Source organism: Heptranchias perlo, chromosome 18 (assembly GCF_035084215.1).
Source record: "Heptranchias perlo isolate sHepPer1 chromosome 18, sHepPer1.hap1, whole genome shotgun sequence".
Taxonomy (NCBI): domain Eukaryota; kingdom Metazoa; phylum Chordata; class Chondrichthyes; order Hexanchiformes; family Hexanchidae; genus Heptranchias; species Heptranchias perlo.
Genome location: NC_090342.1, coordinates 38,828,539 through 38,850,827, shown reverse-complemented (window position 1 = coordinate 38,850,827; position 22,289 = coordinate 38,828,539). Strand labels below are relative to the sequence as shown.

The 22,289-nt window shown below is 41.0% G+C and overlaps 1 protein-coding gene across 2 annotated transcripts in view; it reads left to right on the top strand.

Moving 5' to 3' along the window:
• The window catches only part of LOC137334773 (protein Wnt-7b), an 89,199-nt gene extending 67,787 nt beyond the window's left edge, over window positions 1-21,412 (top strand). Inside the window, exons 3-5 of one of the 2 annotated variants that reach the window (XR_010966232.1) lie at window positions 5,998-6,269; window positions 14,951-16,503; window positions 21,120-21,412. Coding sequence is in view for 1 of the 2 variants with exons in the window: in XM_067999742.1 (XP_067855843.1) it covers window positions 5,998-6,269; window positions 14,951-15,430 (752 nt within the window). In the remaining variant the exon portion in view is untranslated. Of the gene's footprint in view, window positions 1-5,997; window positions 6,270-14,950; window positions 16,626-21,119 lie in introns of those variants that run through there. The other variant, XM_067999742.1, reaches the window with a different exon arrangement.
• The last annotated feature ends 877 nt before the right edge of the window (window positions 21,413-22,289 follow it).

The following is a 22,289-nucleotide window of genomic DNA, read 5'->3' as shown; positions in this document are numbered from 1 at the left end:
TCCACCACTCCCCGCCTCTCCTCTGCAGGGATCATGGAGGAGGATACATTGCAGCATGATATGTCTTAGCCTCCCAGCACTAAGGTTTGAGTGGCTACATAACAAGTTTGGATAGAAAAGAATAGTATAAAGTTTTGACATCTATGATTGAAACAATGGATATTACAGCAGTGTGTGTGTGTGTGTGTGTGTGTGTGTCTGTCAGCGTGTGGGTTTGGAGAATAATGGGGCAGGGTGGATCTGCAACATTCCACTGGAGTTACAAAAATGTACAGATTGTACATTAGATAAAGAATAGATATCTAGCAGCAAGTTGAAGGACTAATTTAAATTTTATTTAGTCTACAAACTGCCCTCAATCTGGACTGTAAAGATCCAGATAGACACATAATAAGAAATGGCTGAAGCACAATTTATATGGAGGATAGTGAGTTACAAGGTAGTAACCTAAGTAAAAAAAATTAGAGGATAAACTGCAACAGCAAATTATTGTTAATGATCCCTTATATTAGATGTAGGATCAGTTTTGGGTGGAGGCAGGGGGGGGGGGCAGGTGTCCAGTGAAACCAGGCAAAGGAGAAAGGAAACTGGAAGAGGAACCACCCCAGGTGGCTGTTACACTCCAACAAGCAACCATCTCTTGAGCAACATGGGGGAGGAGACCCCAGCCTCTCAGCCGAGGATGTGGTGCATTGCCAACAGACTAAAATATACATACACCACATTTATCTTGTTTGTGAGCAGCGAATGTACTGCAACGACCAGTATCCATGTGATGTCCATACAAAACTGGCACTGGGGTGTGTAGTACTCTAGAAAAGCACTTTTATATGTGTAAGATTAAAATTCTACAAAGGGAAGCCGGTATCTTTCCAACAAAGAGAAAAGGTGATTTAGAGACATTTAAGGATGGTGATTAATATCAATTTACTTGTTTCTATAAAAATATGATTATTTTGTAGGGGGGGGGGGGGCGGGTAGGAATTTATATCTGAAAGGGGTATTGCTGCTGTTTTGCAGAGGGTGGGTGAATGAATATAGGTGCTATTACATTACTGTAGTGCTGGCAAATTGATCAGCCTTTATAGGACCAATTGCAACAGAGACCTACTTTTTTGTGGGTACCCTGATTTCAACTGCAATTCCAACCTTCCTTGATGGCCTTCTAAACACACCGAGCCAGTTTAATGCATTTGCATTGTAAGGTAAAATTGGGCTGGATTAGCATTCTATTCACAGGCCAATGACTTGTTTTTTTAAAAACAATTGAAGAATGTTTAGATTCTCCTGCACTTCTCTCCTATTGGCCCTCTGGAAGCTGATTTTCTCCAACCTCCAACAAGCCTACAGGAGATCAGATACACAGGACACTATCAACATGAGAGAATAATACACAGAAGTCAGTTGATGGTACTCACCAAAAACCCAGTCTTAAGTGCAGAAGTGCTTTCTGATGTGCAGTATCAAAAGATACAGCCAACTTGATAACGATCTTTGATGCAAATTATATAATCTATTATACGTTTAGACACTTAAGAAAATGTTGTCAACTACATTTTACAGCTCAATGATACCTTTTAAACTGGAGAGTTGACAGTATCAGGAGGGCCTAGAAGGGAAGAGTTATTGGGCCCAACATTGTACGGGAACTGAATCATCACTTGCAGATAGTCTTTCAACCAGAAATGGGGTGTTAAGCCAGCTCCTTTGTGAATGACCACCTCCCAGTGTTAATTCAACTCGTTCATATAGTCATGTTCTGTAACTACTTCCAGCTAGTATCCTGTGTTACTAACTTATCTATTGGACTCAGTAACTGCTGCCAGTTGGTTCTCTGCATTAATGTCCTTACCTTTCTATAATAATTCAGCTCCCTCAGCCTGTTGAGTTCAGTAAGTCCTTCCAAGTAGTTCTCCCACTGAAATCACTGGTGCCCATCCTTGAAACAATATTCAAAAACACAAAATCGAAAGATAATCATAGATAAGGAAGGCCATTTGGCCCATATTAATTCATTCATCCAGAAAGACCCTAAAACATCTGCCCCATTACAGCATCCATTCAATTCTTAAATGATTCCCGGGTTTCCATCTCTACTACTCTATCTGGGAATCAATTCCAAGTCTTAATCACTCTTTGTGTGAAGAATTATTCCTGATATCTGTTCTAAATTTACCTTTTACTAGTTTGAACCTGTGTTCCTCTGTCCCACTCTTACAATTTATTTAAAAAATATTATCACCAGATTTACCTTTTCCATTCCATTAACTACCAAAAATATCTCTATGCGATCACTTTTCAGGCACCTCTTTTCCAGGTTGAAAGGCCCAAATCTCTTCATTCATTCATCATAACACAGACCTTTAAAACTAGGGATCAGCCTTGTGGTTGTTCTTTGCATTGCCTCCACTGCTTGAATGTCTCGCCTGCATCTCAATGACCAGAACTGGACACAGTACTCTAGACGTGGCCTGACCAGAGCACTGTACGGTCTGATCATGATTTCCTCTGAAATGTATCCTATTTTTTTGGCTACATAGTTCAACATTCCATTGGCTTTGTTGATCGTTGCTCTGCATTGATTGGACACGTTGAGCGTAAGACTACTAAAACTCCTAAGTCTCTTTCAACTTCATCCTTAGCTATTTCAACATCATTCGTAGAAGGAAAGAAATAGAACAAAAACACAAGCCATTTAACTAATGAATTCTAACTTTATTTACAAAAAGAAAAATACTGCAGATGCTGCAAATCTGAAACAAAAATATAAAATGGTGGAAACACTCGGGTCAGGCAGCATCTTTAGAGAGAACAGGCAAGACATTACAGTTCTGAGGAAGGGCCAATACCAGAAACGTCCTGGGCTACTCTCTCCACAGATGCTACCTGACCTGCTGAGTGTTTCCAGCATTTTTGTTTTTGTTGCTAACTTTATCTAACTGTCCATACAGATTTATTTTTTAAAGAAAGGTGCAAATGGTGAATCTCCCATTTAAAATAATGATTTTATGAACTGCTCTTGGCACACATGACACAGCAAGGCAGCACATCCAAAAAATAGAAATACATTAAAAAAATATACCTGGAGGGGAAATTACAATCTGAACCTGAATCTGGAGTTCAGGTGATGATAAGCGAATCAGAATTTGTATTCAGAGCTCAAGACGAGATTTGAATCCTGAGATTTGATTACTGTCTTGGAATCGCCTTCTCAAAGAGGAGGAGGTTTTTTTTTGTACAAACTAGATATTTTATGCTTCCCCCCCACGTATATTGTTCTGTGTTTTATGATGACCTGCTTTTTCTTCAGCCCAGCCGAGGCTCCCCAACTTTTGAACATAATTAGTATTCTCACAATGAAGTCCTGGAGTCAGCAGGGTAGAAAACACTATGTCATAGCTGGTGTTTGTCTGGCTTGTGAGAATTCTCCTTTTACACAGACCTTCTGTAACTGCGGACATGCTAGGAGGTTTCTTTGAAATCGTGCCCTATGGTGAGAATGCAGCCAAGACCATCTTTAGCGAAACAGGCTTTGTTCTCTCTGCAGCAAAGTCTATGATCACTGCTACATAAGCACGTAGAACAAATCTTATATTTATATTTTATTTGCCCGTGTTTGATTTTTTTTTCCTTCATATTACACAATGTTTCTCGGCCAAGACCACAGCAAAGGAATTCTTTGCAGGTTACTCTTTAACATGCTACTTAAAGCATGAGGATAGCCTGGGTTGTACATTGCTACAGCAGGTGGGGGTGGGGCGGGGGGATTTTTTCCTAAGACATTTGTTCTCTGTCGATGGCTAAAAGCCAGTTTTCATTTCCTCGGGGGCTCCGCAGGAGTCTCTCCATAACGGATGACAGTCCGGTAAAACCCACTGGGAAACAGCAGGTCTCGCTGGGTCTTTGCTGCTTCCGGGATTTTCGGGTTGGCCTTGTAAGGGGACAGAACCGCTGCGTGCCCGTTACAAGGCCAGTGATTCTGGGGAGGGTGCCGGGGCAGAGACTCCCTACACTGGGCTCTTGTATTGTTGTGTAAGGGTTAGGGCGCCAAGTTTTAACAATCAGCCATGAAAGGTACATCAATCACTGGAGAATATGTAGGATACTAACCACATTCCCCTCTCACTCCCAAAAGGTGAAAAATAACACATCACTAGTCCAATGGATACCAACTAAAACTACCCTAGTCACATTTTATAGGTTGGATAAGACATAGGAGCAGTAAGTCAGAGGAAGTGCAATACTTTAAAAAAAAGAATAAATACAGAAGCAATTCACTAGGGGTTTATATGCCTTTTAACAGGCCTTTTCTTAAGGGTAAATTTGTCACTTGTGTGTGCCTGGCATTAAAGTTAATGGATAGTAAATCACGGGCTGGGGTGCACGATTTATCTATAAGCACTTCCCACAGAAAAACTCTCCTTTAGAAAAATTCTCCTTTTGAGTTTGATAAGACACAAGACTTCTGCATGAGTCAGGTTTGTTTTTTTCCTTCAAGAAACAATGTTGTACACAGAGGATGTGAATTCCAGTTTGAGGATGTTTTGCCAGAGGTAAAGCAGAGCAACCAGGGCTGTGATTTATACCATGGGATGTCTTTCACGTTGTTGTCATTTTCCTGATGCAAACTTTCGCTCGGCAACTTGAATAGGCAGGGTTGAGTCCATTGTAGGGCAACTTGTCTTGATGGGCTGAATAGCCTTTTCTCATTCCAGGCATTTTTGGGTTGTTACTGTCAATAATACAGGGTGTGAGATTTACTGCCAGCAATGACCATAGTGTCCAGACAAAATTAAGTTTACTGCAGTCCAAACTAACTTCAGTGTCTTATTGGCAGGGCTGTGTCAGTGCATTGTGTTTAGCCAAGGTTTCCTTTGAAGCCATGTGCACTGTGACAGCACTCTGCAACATTTCAATAGATTGAGAGATTATAAAACCTGTTGGTATTTTCCATGGTGTTCCAGTAGCAATAGTGTGAGAAACAGACTCCCATTGATTTAATACTGTACCACCAACTAGGGGAGTGGAGAATGCTTAAACATGACTTGAGGTTTCAGAATTATTGTAGGGTTTTAGTCAGCCATGATTGAAGGCCTGTAAACACACTTGTTTTGAATGTTACTAGTTTTTAAATACTCCTTCCAATTGCTTCCAAGTTGAACCCCATGCTTTGAAATTCCCTCCCAAAACCTCTCCCCACCTCTTCACCAAACACGCCTCCTTGCCCAAGCTTTTGATCACCCATCCCAATATCTCCATTGTTGACTTGGAAAGAGAATACAGCCATTAGCTATCAAGCTCACTCCTCTGTGTTCCCATACATCAGGTACAATACACCCTATTGTGGATTCTGACCCTAACATTTATTCTCCAGAGGGGAAATTCTGCATGAAAATTCCCCGAGCTTCAAAGATAATAACAAAAAAAAACCTCTAGGATATTGATCCATCTTTACAACTCCAATTATCAACAGTGGTCTGCTGTCCTCTGGGCACCCCCTGCCCACAGCACAGGAATCATTAAATCCATGGAATGATCATCTGAGTCTATACCTATCCCTAGAACCACCTATCCTTTTCCCAACATTTATTTATCCATCTCCAATTAAAGAACGTAATCATCTCAGCCACAATTGCTCTTGCTGCCAGCCTGTTTCATTTAAATAGATTCGATAGATTAGATAGATTAGATAGATAGATGGATGAATGAAAGCTTGCTCTTGCTTCTAATGATAGGAGAGTTTCTTTTCATTTGAGATGATGCACTGTGATTACTTTCCATTCCAGGGTTTCAAACATTCGAAGAACTTCAGCGAATGGTCTCCACAAGAACAGAGCGAGAATATCCTATTGTCATTCAGTGTGTTTGATTGTCTGATATTCTGTGATTAAATGAACTATCAACCATGCACTGTTTCATTAATGCTTTAAAAGTTTTATAGATTTTTAAAAAACACAGGTACCTGACATCCTAATGGTTGCCATCCTGTGTCTGCAGGTAGCCGAGAAGCAGCATTCACTTATGCCATTACCGCAGCTGGTGTCGCTCATGCAGTGACTGCTGCCTGCAGTCAAGGAAACCTGAGCAACTGTGGCTGTGACCGAGAGAAGCAGGGCTACTACAACCAGGAGGAAGGCTGGAAATGGGGAGGCTGCTCTGCAGACATCAAATATGGAATCGAGTTCTCAAGGAAATTCGTAGATGCGAGGGAGATCAAAAAAAATGCCAGGAGGCTGATGAATCTGCATAATAATGAGGCTGGGAGAAAGGTATCTGTGTATCTAGGGCAGGGAAAACTTCAATTCCAATCCGTATGATGAATATGTAGACTTTTTTTTCTTGTGTGTATTTGTTCTCATCAGTGAGGTGCTGGAAGGTGGAATTCTTTTTTCTTTGCACTCCACGTCCATCTCAAGCACTCTCAATGCCAGTAAAGCATGGGTTAAATAAAGTTCAGAGCCCCCTCAAGCTTTTGTAACGACGTCAAGTTCTATACACCAGGATTCCCACATTGCCATCTTTATGCCCTCTCTTAGTGAGACTGCCCAGCATTAGTCTCAATTGCAGCAACTTTAAGGACAGAATTACACTGTAGACTCAGGCTCGACAGGAACTAGGCTAAGAATTTCTAGAGTTGTTCTACTTAGTACTTTCAGTGTGTGTTTGAGAGACATGAGCTCTGTTAATCTGTGCTGGATCTGAACAAAACAGGAAAAAATGTCCACCCCCACCCCCCGCAAAAAAAAAGTCGCTGCTAAATATTTAAACTGAAACCACTGGTGAGAGCAGGTGCTTCAACATGAGGTAAGCAGGAATATCAGAGGGTAACACATTGCTTGCCACCTCCATACAATTCTCAGCAGATTGTCAAAGAGGGCAGGTCACCTGCCCACACACTCAGCTAGGGAAGGGCATATGGCACTTGGCCAAGGAAGGAGCAGAAATGTGAAAATAGAAAAGACATGTAATTTAATCATGGGGATGGAGGGAGCACCTACTCAGGTTACAAACCTGATATTTGAAGACAGCTAGAAGAAAAGAAAGACTTGCATTTATACGGTGCCTTATCACATCTCCCAGAAACATCTCAAAGTACCTCACATACAATGAACTACTTTAAAGCGCACAGATAGCAGCTATTTTAGCTCTACAAACAGAACTGAGATTAATAATCAGTTCATCTTTTTTGGTGTTGGTTGAAAGGTGAATGTTAGCCAGGGCATCAGGGAAACTCTCTGCACTACTTCAAAGAGTGCCAAGGAAATTTTAATGTCTGCCTCAACCACTGAAACAAGCAGATGGGACCTTGGATCAAAATCTCACCTGGAGATCAGCACCTCCAACAATACGGCAATCCTTCAAAATCTCTACTGGACTGTGTCTAGATTCTGTGTTTTAAGTGCTGGAGTGGGGCTTGAACACACAAACTTCTGACGCAGCGATGAGAGTATAACCAACTGAGTCCAGTTGGCACCCTATCATAGTTAAGGAAATCTTAGTTTGATTCCCTTTAAAATTAGAAAAATTGCAAGAACAAGATTTTGAGAAAATGAAATCAGTGTCGCACAAAATGGAATTGTGCGTTTGTGCAAACGTTGGGTGTTTGACTTCTGTCTATAAAGGATGCGGGCGCTTGTTCACTGACGGAGGCGCCCGCTCGTTCACTGACGGAGGCGCCCGCTCGTCCACTGACGGAGGCGCCCGCTCGTCCACTGACGGAGGCGCCCGCTCGTCCACTGACGGAGGCGCCCGCTCGTCCACTGACGGAGGCGCCCGCTCGTCCACTGACGGAGGCGCCCGCTCGTCCACTGACGGAGGCGCCCGCTCGTCCACTGACGGAGGTGGCATGCTCTGGAAGGATGGCTGAGGTTACAGGTTTTTTTTAAATGAAGTCATAGATTTCTCTGGGAATTTTGTGATTTGCTACACAAATACCATGGATTAAAATTGGGATTGCTTAAATTGCAACATTGAACCTAACTCTTAAACAGTGAATTTACTTCTGATTATTAAACCTAAAATCAGAACAATTTTATCCCAAATTTCAGCCAATCTTACTGATTTAAAACTAATTAGCCTGGCTCAATGGCACACTTTCCTCTGAACCAGAGGTGCATATTGAAGCCCAACTTCAGAGACTTGAGTACATAATACAGGCTGACACCTCAGTGCAGTACTGAGGGAGCATTACACTGTTGGAGGGGCCTTCTTCTGGATGAGATATTAAACCAAGGCTCCGGCTGCCTGTTCAGCTCAATGTAAAAGATCACATGGTACAATTTAAAGAAGAGCAGTGTGTTCTGGCCAATATTCGTCCCTCAACTAATACCACCAGAACATATTAGCCTAGAAATTTGATTGCGCAGCGCCCATTTATCGGGCGCAAAATGGCACAGCAGGGCCCAATATGGTGTGGTGCCTGTGTGCGTGCTCAGTCTGCACCAGAAGTGCATCACACACCATATTGTTTAGGGCACCCTGCTTTAGGCAACATTTCGGAAGGACAGAAAGCTAGGAAAAAGTGGAGGGGCAGTAGCTCTGTTAATTAAGGATGACATAAGTATAATAGAGAGAAATTACCTTAGTTCTAAAGACCAAGATGTAGAATCAGTTTGGGTAGAGATAAGAAATAGTAAAGGCAAGAAGTCGCTGTGGGAGTAGTTTATAGGCCACCCAACAGTAACCACACTGTAGGACAGGATATACAGGAAGAAATAATGGGGACTTGTGAGAAAGGAACAGCGATAATCATGGGGGATTTTAATCTAAAAATAGATTGGAAGAATCTGATTGGCAAAGGTAGCCTGGAAGATGAGTTCATAGAGTGCTTTTGGGACAGTTTCTTAGAGCAGCACATTCTAGAGCCAACCAGAGAACAGGTTATTCTAGATCTGGTAATGTGTAATGAGACAGGATTAATTAATGACCTCATTGTAAAGGAGCCTCTAGGTAGCAGTGATCACAATATGATTGAATTTCACATTCAGTTTGAGGGAGAGAAGAGTAAGTCTGAGACTAGTGTTTTAAACTTAAATAAGGGCAATTATGAGGGCATGAAGACAGAGCTGGCTAAAGTGAACTGGGAAATTAGGTTAAGGGACAGGTCAGTAGAGATGCAGCGGCAGACATTTAATGAGATATTTCATAACACTCAGCAAAGATACATTCCAGTGAGAAAGAAAGACTCTAGGGGAAGGACATGCCATCCGTGGCTAACTAAGGAAGTTAAAGATAGTATCAAATTGAAAGAAAATGCATACAATTCCGCGAAGATTAGTGGCAGGTCAGAAGATTGGACAGAGTATAAAAAACAGCAAAGAATGACTAAAAGAATAATGAGAGAGAAATTAGAGTACGAGAGAAATCTAGCTAGAAATATAAAAACAGATAGTAAGAACTTCTACAGGCATTTAAAAAGGAAAAGAGTAAGTAAAGTGAGCATTGGTCCTCTAGAGAGTGAGTCTGGGAATTAATAATGGAGAATAAGGAAATAGCAGATGAACTGAACAGATATTTTGTGTCCGTCTTCACTGTAGAGGATACAAAGAACATGCCAGAAATAATTGTGAATCAAGAGGTGAAAGGGAGGGAGGAACTTAAAACATTTCCAATCACCAGGGAAAAGGTTCGGAAAAAAATATTAGAACTAAAAGCTGACAAGTCCCCAGGTCCTGACAGACTTCATCCTAGGGTCTTAAAAGAAGTGGCTACAGACATAGTAGATGCATTGGTATTAATTTTCCAAAATTCCCTAGATTCTGGAAGGGTCCCATCAGATTGGAAAATAGCAAATGTAACTCCTCTATTCAAGAAAGGAGGGAGACAGAAAGCAGGAAACTACAGGTCAGTTAGCTTAACATCTGACACAGGGAAAATGATGGAATCTATTATTAAAGGGGTTATAGCAGAGCACTTAGAAAACCTCAATGCAATCAGGCAGTCAACACAGCTTTGTGAAAGGGAAATCGTGTTTGTCTAATTTATTAGAGTTGTTTGAGGCAGTAACAAGCAACGTAGATAAAGGAGATCCTGTGGATGTGGTGTACTTGGATTTCCAGAAGGCTTTTGACAAGGTGCCACATCAAAGGCTACTACACAAAATAAGAGTTCATGATATAGGGGGTAACATATTAGCATGGATAAAGGATTGGTTAGCTAACAGGAAACAGAGAGTAGGCATAAATGGGTCATTTTCAGGTTGGCAAGATGTAACGAGTGGAGTGCCACATGGATCAGTGCTGGGGCCTCAACTATTTACAATTTATATCAGTGACTTGGATGAAGGGACCGAATGTATAGTTGCTAAATTTGCTGATGACACAAAGGTATATTATTTAAATGGAGTGAGATTGCAGAACTCTGAGGTACAGAGGGATCTGGGTATCCTAGTACATAAATCACAAAAAGTTAGTATGCAGGTACAGCAAGTGATTAGGAAGGCAAATGGAATGTTGTCATTTATTGCAAGGGGAATGGAATATAAAAGTAGAGATGTTTTGCTACTGTTGTACAGGGCATTGGTGAGACCACATCTAGAATACTGCAGTTTTGGTCTCCTTATTTAAGAAAGGACATAACTGCTTTGGAGGCGGTTCAGAGAAGGTTCACTCGACTGATTCCTGGGATGAGGGGGTTATCTTATGAGGAAAGGTCGGACAAGTTGGGCCTGTATACATTGGAGTTTAGAAGAATGAGAGGTGATCTTATTGAAACATATAAGATCTTGAGGGGACTTGAAGGGGTAGATGCTGAGAGGGTGTTTCCCCTTGTGGGAAAGACTAGGGGCCACAGTTTAAAAATAAGGGGTCTCCCATTTAAGACAGAGATGAGGAGAAATTTTTTCTCTCAGAGGGTCGTGAGTCTGTGGAACTCCTTCCCCAGAGAGCGGTGGAGGCAGGGTCATTGAATATTTTTAAGGCTGAGTTAGATAGATTCCTGATTAACAAGGGAGTCAAAGGTTATAGTAGGTAGATGGGAAAGTAGGGTTGAGGTCACAATCAGATCAGCCATGACCTTATCAAATAGCAGAGCAGGCTTGAGGGGCCAAATGGCCTACTCCGGTTCTTAATTTGTATGTTCGTAACCATTATGCCATCAGTTTGCAGCACTGTACTTATAAATCTATACTGCTACTTATAAGGTGTTGGGTATGATTTGATCCTCAGTGTGGATGAGGTGTTGGACAATCAGTCCAGTGAAACTTCATTCAAAAGCCAGCTGCAACCAACATTTAAATTCACTGCTCTCATTAAGCAAGTTTCCCCAATTCTGAGCTAAGTTGCTAGAATGAGGACTCTTCCACAGCATGGAGCGGTAAAAGGCCATTTGTCGTGCCAAGTTTGCTCAGTCTTTCACACCTCCTCACATGAAGGGATGCCCCATTATCATGTAACACCATACAAACAGTGCACCAAGAGCTGACTATTGTCACAGCTAAGATAGGCAGACTTGATTGTCAGGCTAACCTGGGATTAGAACCTGTGATCTCTGGGTCATAAAGGTAGTACTGTGCTACTAAACTGCTTAACTTAATACAATAGAATTTTAATATATGAATATACTCACTCAGCAGACAGCTCCACTAATAGGGGTTTGGACCCAATTCAGGAATTGAGGGGCTGGGGTTTGAATCTCAAAGAAAGAACTTGTATTTATATAGTACCTTATCATGTGTCTCAGAAACACCCCAAAGCACTTCACACTTAGTAAATTACTTTTGAAGTGCAGTCACTGTTGTTATGTAGCTGAACATGACAGCCATTTTGTGCACAGCAAAATCCCACAATGAGTTAATTTTTTTTTGGATGATGTTACTTGAGGACGGAATGTTGATCAGGACATAGAGAGAACTCCCTGCTGTTCTTCTAATAGTGACATGGGAGCTTTAAAGTCCACTTGAAGTGTCAGCCTACATTATGTCCTCTGGTTGTGAAATGAGCTTGAACCCACAACCTTCTGATGCAGAGGTGAGTGTGCTATAACTTAGCTAAGCTGGCACTCAGGTTTCAGTTTTGCTTTGGCAGTTTTCAGCAGCATAACTAGAGAACTCGCCTCAAGTGTGTGCAGCACTCCGCCCACCCCGAATGGTTAAAGGGAGTGTGGGGGAAGAAAAGATTGGGCCCCACAATGCAAGTCTTCTGTTAGCTGTTAGAGTAACATGAACAGTGCCAGTGGAGAAGTGTAAGTCCCACTCTGTTCTGTCTCAAGGAAGAACAAGTGAAGGTGGAAACAATGCAGAGGCACAGGATATGAAAGAAAAAAGGGCAAAAGCAAATCTTACACAAAATATGCATTAGTTAGCAGTTGCAGTATAAAGCAGAAGACATGTTAACATGGAAATTTCAATGAAAGGTGTGCTCATCTGAAAATACTTTCTGAAGAAAGATGCATGAACTCTAACAGAACTCTACACTACTGCTATTTGCTGGCAGTCTGCACTGTGGCTATGGGTTTTCTCACCACTGGCTATAGAAGTAAAACATGGGATGAGATTAGTACCATTGATTCTGCAGGAATTTGGCTTGTACACTTTTGGTTTGGCTAGTCAATCCGTCAGCTAACGTAACTCGCAGCTGGCTGGCTAGTGAGTGTGGCATTAAGAGCCACGTACAAAGTGAATTTTGGCCTGCCTTTAATGGACACACCATAGCAGGAGCATGGAACCAAACCCTTCCATTTTTTTAATCAAACTTTCAGAATGTCAGTATCTGTTACAGGAGAAGTGATCTGTGACATAATTTTGTAATTACAATTTGCCGAAGTCCAGATGTTTGTTTAAACTTTGCTGTGTCAGCTAAGTGCATGTAAGTATGAACATTCCCACCTAGTACTTAAAGAGCTAAAAATACAATTTTTACACACCCATTACAGACTGGTCATGTATAATTTTATGGTGGGTACTTGACTATTGTATTTATTTGGGGTGGGATTTATTTAGTTTGGATGGTACTGTATCATAGGCAGCTTCTGGGTTGTAAAACAATCGAAAAATATATTTAAAAAAAGAGAAGGAATACATTGCAACCTGCTTATTATCTAACCAATTTGTGGTCATTATCAACTTATTATCCCAATGTTTCAGATGCCAAACTATTTCCTGTTCAAATGTGCATAGTATTAGGTCATATTAATGTAATGTTTGGAGTCCACTGATTGCCAGGAATTAATGACCCCTGGATGACCAAAGAGATGAGTGGGTTGAAGAACCGATTCTTAAACAGCAATAAAATAACAGAGCAAAAAACAACTCACATTCCTCAAGGCATATCCCACATTCCTGACTATCAACCGAAAGAAGCAGAAACAAAAAAAACATTCTGAAAACCAATTGAAACTTCTTAACTGTCAACAGGGGAAGGGGTTGGAAAGCAGACGGAAGCTAGTTAGCTGAAGTAAATGGGAAAACTGGCTCATCCTGAACCTCATGTTAAAGACACAGGTTTGTGATGTGAGAGTGTAAGTCGGTCCAATTGAAAAACTCAGCGCATGCTTTAATTAGCTTTCTGTCTCTCAGTGTAGCCTAGAAGTTTGTGAATTCACTACAGCCTTACAAGAACCTGCTTTTTCTCACTAGTTGTAATCCACCTCAACACACCTGAGATTTAAAGGATCAATTCCAGCACCAACACAATTTACCACGAGACAGTTTGTAGAGCTTGTTTAGTTTAGATTCTGGGAAATCTGTATCGACTGCTAAAGGGGCCTCCAGTGGCAGAATCTTAGACCCAGTTTTTTTTTAATGGATCTATGATTCTGTTGCTGGTATAAGGGAATGTGATTTAGCAGTCGATGTACTGATGCTGGTCCCCTAGAATGCAAACTTAGCAATCGCCGGTGTACAAGTACCTCAAACATGGAGGGCAAACTAGTGTGGGAAACTGAACCATTCCCATTAGTGCAGTAAGGAATGCTGTTCACAGGTTGGGGAGAGGAGACCAAGCTTTACTCTGTAGCTGAGCCGTGGTACATCTGACCCAGGAGTGCTTGGTGTTGCCATTGGGTGCAGCAAGTCAAACAACTTTAAAAAGTAAGGTATCAAAATTAACCAACCATTAAAAGAAATTAGTTTAAAGGACTTGCCGAGACTTTTTAGATGGTCCCTCACTGGGAAATGACAATGTACATTAAGATGGCTTCTGAGTTCACTATATACAATTTGCCAATTCAAATGTAACAAACATAAAGAAGAGGAAACAAGTGTGCAAGATAGTAACAAGGGAAATTCAGGGACCAAGTGATTATACAATAAAGGGGGGGAAGGGGGTGGTCAGGAGGGAAAAAAAGGCACAGAAACGGTTGTGTAAAGTGACGAAGGAACAGAGAAACTGAAGGAATCAATCAGTAGGAGAAAACTTGTGGTAACCGGTGTCTCATTTAATGAGTGGGTTCAACTCAATCTCATCTATTTAAAGCAGACCAAAATCTTAAATAAAAACAGAAAATTCAGGTCCATTAACTTCTGAATAGAGAAAGACAGGTTAACATTCTGGACGTGGGCCCATAGTCAGACGCCAAACTCTTATTGCAGAGCCCACAGTGGAACACTTCATCTATCCAATTGGTTAGCATCCTGGTTCTTAAGTAGTTGTTCTCCCTGCAAATCCTGCAAAATTAGCTGAAAAAGACAAAGTTTATGGGAGTTTTTTTTGAACAAAAAGTCAAAGCATCAGGTAAAACAACCCCCTTCCAGTGGCAGAGCCGACCTACTCAAATATGTCAACTAACAAACGTTTTACATTTCTACATTACAAGCAAGCAAATGATGCAAATGTTGCTTCTGAGTCAAAGAATAGCGTCCCCAATACTAGCGACAGAGCAACCGGGGATATCATCTCACATGCACTGATCAAATCTCAAATAAAGCAAAACTGAAGTCAAGACATCGAAAAAGGACACAGTGTCAGTGGTTTAATATTTACGTGTAACACTTGTTATTCTTCAATTTCAATAGATTCTGGAAGAAAGAATGAAGTTGGAATGCAAATGTCACGGTGTTTCTGGTTCGTGCACAACCAAGACGTGTTGGACAACTCTTCCCAAATTCCGAGAAATTGGATACATCTTGAAAGAAAAGTACAGCGAGGCTGTTCATGTTGAAGCGGTAAGGGCCACCAGACTACGACAGCCCACCTTTCTTAAAATCAAGAAGCCCAGGACCTATCGAAAGCCCATGGACACAGATCTAGTTTATATAGAGCGATCGCCGAATTACTGCGAGGAGGACAGCTCAACGGGGAGTGTGGGCACACAGGGACGGTTATGTAATCGCACCTCTCATCATGGAGATGGCTGCGACCTGATGTGCTGTGGTCGAGGTTATAATACCCACCAGTATACCAAAGTGTGGCAGTGCAACTGCAAGTTCCACTGGTGCTGCTTCGTCAAGTGCAACACATGCAGCGAAAGGACTGAAGTGTTCACCTGCAAGTGAGGAATTACCCTGGCAGAAAAAAAGACATACACTTCATCCTAGGGGGAAAAGAGACACAACGAAAGAGAAACAAGAGAGGAAAGAAATGAGAAGGAGTCAAAAAAAAGAGTGGAATTTAATATCAACTCACCACAGCATCATTTTGCACATCTATTTTTCTTCACAAAAATCCACTCTTTGCTTGAAAGGATGTTGCAGGTTGATTGGCTGATGTTTCCACCTCATGATCATCATAAAACAAGCGTCAGATGCAATTTAACATACTGGTGCCAGTGCAAGTCTGCAACAATTGCAATGCACTCTGGGAGCTGCAGTCCATTCTTATGGGCAGTATTATTGACATCTGTACGGCAAGTAGTGGGTGAACAAGCTACAACTCCCAGAATAGCATGCACTTTACGATCTCTCCCCACTTTCACATTCTCCACAAGAAATTCTGCTCAACTACAGCACAATCTTGTGCTTTGAGAAAACAAAAACAATACTTTCACATGCAAAAAAAAAAGTGCATGAAGCACTTGGAGTGAGTAACTGGGCACTAGGAGAGTCATCACATGGCAAAGGAAAAAAATATAGTTCAGTGCTATTAAGAACTGGAAATGACTGAGCTGCATCATCCCAGAAAAGATGTGCTGAGGTTCAGAGTAAAACAGGAGGACATGCAGATCAATCTGCTGTTTTGTTTGAACATGACTAAATATTTGTCTTGTCCAGTCTCACTGGAGCTGTTTGGATACCTAGAAAAAAATGTTTATTTATGTTATAGAATGAAAAAAACTAAGCACTAACGGGTAGTAATATTGTAATGTTTTTTTTAATGTAAACTTGTTAGATTCTTTCCTGACTTATAACACGTTCATTTGGATATTTCCCCAAATATTTCTGACACTAATCCGCATATACACCAATAGTTTAACAGGGAGCGCAGCTTGAATGATATAGAGGGACTCATGAACAGTTTAACTTTAAAATTTACATCAAGATATTCATAGATTCAAATACTGTAAAAAAAATTAATTTATTTTGAAAGGAAGTTCCTGAATGCTGGGACAAAGGGACATTATATGCTACAGGTATGGCTGACCATAATTATTGACAAAAAAAAGAATGTTTTTATAGTTAAGGAAATGTTATTACCCAGGACAATACATTGGTACTTAATTTGATTAGTATTGCTTCTCCAGTTGTCTCTTGTCGTGTTGCATTTTACAGAATGGGGACATCCTAGAATAGGTATCTTGACTGAAATTATGCTCTGTTGGTTATTGCTATAAGTATTATATTTCACTAAATGACTGTAATGCAATTTGACCGTTGGTTGGTCTATATGTAGCTTTGTTCCCCTGCCCCTTGCATTAAGTGGAATGCAATGCATTGTGGGTTTTAGTGGGTGCTTTCTCATTTGACCTGCTGTGCAAGATGTGCCACATTGTGTGACTGACCAACTGAGGTCCATTATTGGAGCAGAGAGTTCAGGTACACTAACCCTGAGTTCTAAAGTCCTACATGCTTTATACATACGACTTTGATGAGATAGATTTCTTTCTCCCTTCCCAAAGTTCCCTTTTTAGGTCCCCACTGCTGCTTTGCCTCCTTTTCAGTCAGGAAGACGAAAAGATTTGTCATTTCAGGATTGGCCAGTGGAAGGTATGTGTTGCTCAGGCAGTAGGATAAACCCTGTTAATTTTTCTGCCCTGGGACACAGAGCACTTAAAGCACCACAGAGCTGGCAAGCCATGCTGAGAAACTGTTGGCATTCCCCTATTGAAATCACTTGAGTTAACATTTCTAGGCAAGGCTGGGAATTGAACTTGGTGCCCTCTGGGAAACCATCTCCAGAGCATCAAAGCCACGTCTGAGAGCCCTGCTGTGCACAACGGCATGCCTGAGAAATAGAAATGAGATGACTCATAATTGCTACAGTTGTCTTCAAGTGAATATCTGCCAACAATTCCTCCTCTCTTGGTGCATACAGTTTCCACACTGGAACATTTACATCAATAACCAACTGTAAGCATTGTCCAACCCTGATTTTGAAAATGACATTCCTTCCTTTTATATTACTGTCTCTGGTACCTTCCTGCTTTGACACTGTCCTTCACCTAGTTGTGGTATAGTCTTGACTGTGGATGGCGGCACAGTTGATGTCAGTGTCACCCTGTGTCGGCTGACAGGAAGACTGCTTCCACTGTTACTCTTCTAAAAGCGAGTCGCATTTTCTCATTATGGACACCAGTCGAGGCTGTATTGATACCCATTTCACCATTGTAGGCATCCAGAGTTCTGCCACTACAGCTATCTCTTTCACAATTCAATCCTTTCAATTAATCAATCAAAACAAAAACTTAAAAAAGGAAACATTAAGTGCCAAGTTGACCCCAACACTGCATAGACTTAGTACTATGACACAGTGCCTAGAGTGTCAAACAGCCTTCAAAGAACCTTTAAGATTGAGAGCATGATTGGAGGAGATGTTAAAACTTCATTAGCTTTCGACTGAACTTGTTTGAATTCAGGCCTTTCTGTATTAACATACTAGAAGTGTGAGATATGTTGTCTGTGTCACATCCTCAACAGGTGAAATGTATAAAGTTTTTGGATGTTTGAAAAATCAAACGCTACACATCAGAGGATGATAATATTGGACCAAATCTAGTTTAAATACATTTTTCCAGCACAGATGAATTATAAGTAGTTTGTGGTCTGTTTCCAGTACCACAGAGACACTGAAATGGGTAGCTTGTTCATTAAAAATAACTCAGTTCAGATATATGTGGCCCCATTTACTCTGGAGATTGCAATAATCTGTAAATCTTCAGAATTAACCCACAGTGAATATTTGTGTAAAAAATCCCTGCTTGCTCAAGGATAAATGTATCATATGGTACAAGGATCATCTAAACATACGGGAGGTTGTGATCTAAGTTTGCTGATGGCAGCTGGAGCAGAAATAGGGGTATTACAATTGTCTTCAGTGCCCTCAGGTAGAGAAAAAACTCCAGCTAGAAAGTGTGTCAAGTGAGATCAGGAACGGGCTCTGCCGTGGTGTCCACCATGGCCAAATTGCCGGCCGAAACCCACTGCCTAGGCTCACGTAAGAGGAACGGCTACTTGGGTGAAGTGCCGGTGGATATCGAACACCCAAGGTACTATATCCTAGCATGAGTCATCATCTCAAGAAGAGTGAAGGGAGGGGGAAGTTTGGGGTGGAACGAACAACTCAGTCCTGTGGACCCTGGTCCTGTGCTAGTGTTGTGCCTGTATATTCCTAGTGCAGCTGGATCAGTGTTGGTTCAAAACAGTTGAACAACACTGCAACGAGACATGAGTTCTTACTTTACCAATATTTTCCTGTACTTGTGCACTTAATGATGGGGTTTACTTTGCACCTTCTTGCAAACAGAACAGCTTAAAATCATCACAATTATTGCCAGTAGAAAATTCAAATCAGAACAGGAACAGAATAAATGTAGCTCAGGCTGTACATCAAGGCCCATGCTGCATTGCATGTGTTTACCATTAGAGGGTGGAGGTTACCCTTGGAAAAAAATGGAAATAACTGCTACATAATTCATTCAAATTTTAAGTGATTTACTTGCATTTTTAACGCTGAGGAGAATGGAGCAGCAGCAACACTGTAAAAATAAATCTCCCTATTTACATCCATCGAGACAGAGAATGTCCTGTGGACACTGATGGTACACCAGAAATATTTAAATAAGAGACAGCTGTCCTTGTAACTCCGCACTGGAATGTTATTGGGATTGTCAGTAGGTGTGTTTTATCAAATGTCTTGGTACTAAGGTTATTCATCAAGTTGGGAGGTTGCTTCAAAGTTATGCTTTAGAGCTGAAATAATCTCTCAATCCATTTTAATTCCTTCTCCCCATCTCCTGTCAGTTGAAACTCATGATTGTTTTAATATAATTTGTTTGGGGAAGAAATTAAACTAGGGCCCCCACTATTAAACTAGGAACATTCAATAGGCCCAATATTGACTGCATCAGTCACTGCTTTATATTGAAACAAAAATCCAACATGGCCTCCTCCAGCTTCTCTATCCTGTTGTTCACTTTTCCCACCCTCTTATAGGTTCACGCAGCACAGGTTATTCTCACTTTGACAGGGTAGAGCTGATGGGACCTACTCCAAGGCCTCTGCCAATATTTCTCTGCAACAAGACACTGGGAGGTGAGACATACCATCTGACGTTCATCCTGTGGGAATTCACAGACAGTTAACCCATGGCTTAGGACATTGGTATACTGACAAATACTCCCACTGGATACCTGTCAGTTGCTTTAAAGTCTCATGTTGCAACGCTTCTGACGACTCATACCCCTTTCAAAAAGTTGTTATAAAGTCACTAAAATATGGTGCATTCTGGACGCAAATTGTAACTTTTCTTTTGTAATTTGTTTAATATTGAAAATTACCTAACTAGAGTATAGTGTTGATGTGCTGCTCAGTGACAATGGGAAGGCTGCCTTGCTTCTCTGAGTATGCACAAAGCTCTACAGGAGTTCTTGCTGCGGGACTGTACATAACTCTCAGTTTTAACAGTAGGATTTATTGGGAAACAGACTTAACTTTTTGGACCTGCTTTAAGCTCAGACACTTAGTTTTTATGGGTTTGGAATCTATTAAGGGCGGCCAGATCTTTTTCTTATTTTCAATATTTAACTGAGAAGCAAAAAGGAATAAGTTACTTAACACAGCTCCCGAGGTGTTAATTCCCAAATTTCACAGATGTTAAGGTAGCCCCATAGACGTCAGTCAGAACTAGTGTGGACTATTTAACATTTACAATTACATCACCACTGGACAGTTCCATAGTGTGGTAGGACACAATTCATCACACAGTGAGCTGCCAATCTTGGCCATACTGTTGGATGGAATAAGTGCTCAGGAGTGGCCTGGGCTTCCCCCCAGAGGAAGAAAAAAAATCTGTGCACAAGTCACTCCAATTATATCCTTTAGAGGCTGGTTACTTGTTGGAGCCACAGGTCTGGGAACGAGTTCCCTGCTTGCCTGCCATTTAAACTGGGTGAAACTAGCAGAAGACGACCTAGAAAAAAGAAATATATAAAATATATTTACCAAAAAGAATTTGACACAAATATCCTGCTTTAAGTCTGCTGATCATTTCAGCAATTTCTGTTGATTAAAATAATCCGGGGGAGGGGACAGTCTCTCATTGAAGTTCATGATATCATAAAGGGAAGGAACACTCATATTCCCGGCTGGAACCCTCTAGAATAAAATGCAAACACCACCTAATTGGTCGATAAGGTTTGCAAGTTCTGGCTAAGATGTGTGATGGTTCTTTTAGGATTTTAAAAAAAGATATTTTTGGCAACGATTGAAAGGCTAGCATCATGCATTTTGGATCTGTGTGTATTTAGTGATGATAAAATTCAGTCTCACATATAGACCAACCAAGAGATACTCCAGCATTCTGCTAACTCAGATCCAAAGCAGTTTGTTTGAACAGCAGCACTTTGCCTGGCATGTAAAAGTTTCTCATTGCTTTTCGGCAATGCATGTTCCCTCCATTTAGAAACCCAACTAAGTATATATTTTCAAAGAGAATATTTTTCTATTTGATGTTTTTATTTATATACTTGCAAATAACCACGTACCTCTTTGTAACTTGTTTTTCTTAAAATTGTTATTCCCATTTTTGCAGGTACACTTTTATTTTTGTTCGAAAATGAAGGCCTATCACGTGGTGCTTCATAAGCAATGAATGGCAGACGGCACTGCCACATTCAACTGGTTTATGCTTTCACTACTTTTCCTGTATCTGAAAGGCATAACAGGGAACTATCGGAGCAGAAATAAGATGTGTTTTGTTAGTTGTCTGAAGCCCTGAGGACCGGAACCGGATAACCCCTGATATTATAGCCTGGATTGACAGAAAATAAATCCGTTTCTTTCTGACAAACATTTCACCATTAAAAAAAATATGAGATACAAAAACAGGCTTTGCTGTGTGGGTACTTTGCTGTAAGGCTAGTATTGTCAAAGTGTCAGAATCATTAGCTCATTGGCATATATTCTGCAAGCTAATGCTTCTGGTCTAATTCACCGCGGGGACAACGTGTCTGCTGCTTAAATAAAACCCAGACTGAAAAGAGAGAGTGAAAAAAAGGGCTAAAAGTGACAGGAGTGGTGAAACACAGAATCACTGCTCTCCCAGCCAGGGAGCTACAGTAATCTCTCATCCCTGCACAAGTGCAATTAACCCCCTCAAAATCCCCCTTTCCCTTAACCCCTTTGTTCCCCAAACATTGCCATGAGGGAATTCACTACTGTTCGTGTCCCATGTTCACAATACGCCTCTAACCCTATTCATGTTTGTTTTGAGTGCATCCCAAAGGTATCTGTCTGAAGCAAATATGAAAATACACTCAGTCCCTGGAGCAAAATTCCTCTTGCACACATTTAAAAAGAGGAACAAGTATTAGCCCAGACTAAAAAGACAAAGGAATGTGAAGTTTGTTGACTCAATAATCAGACACAGACTACAGGTAGAACCTGCCTGGTTATGAAATGACTCATTGGACATGCAAACATCGGCTTTTTAAAACAGTGGAATTGTTTAATCAATGGATTTCCACTTTACAACTGAGGAGATCACAGGAGGTTTTGGTGGTTTAGTTCGAGCTTCATGTTTGATAGGTTTTGGTCAATTTGAAATCAAGTGAGCTGAATATCCAAACTGGGACTTGTTCCTAAGCAAGTTAAAGAACAACTCTTTCGATGGCTGAGAGTGTTAATGCACTGAATTGTGAGGTACTGCACCATACAGACAAGCAACAATCCCAGGTAGGATACCTGGTTTGTGCTGAGTTAG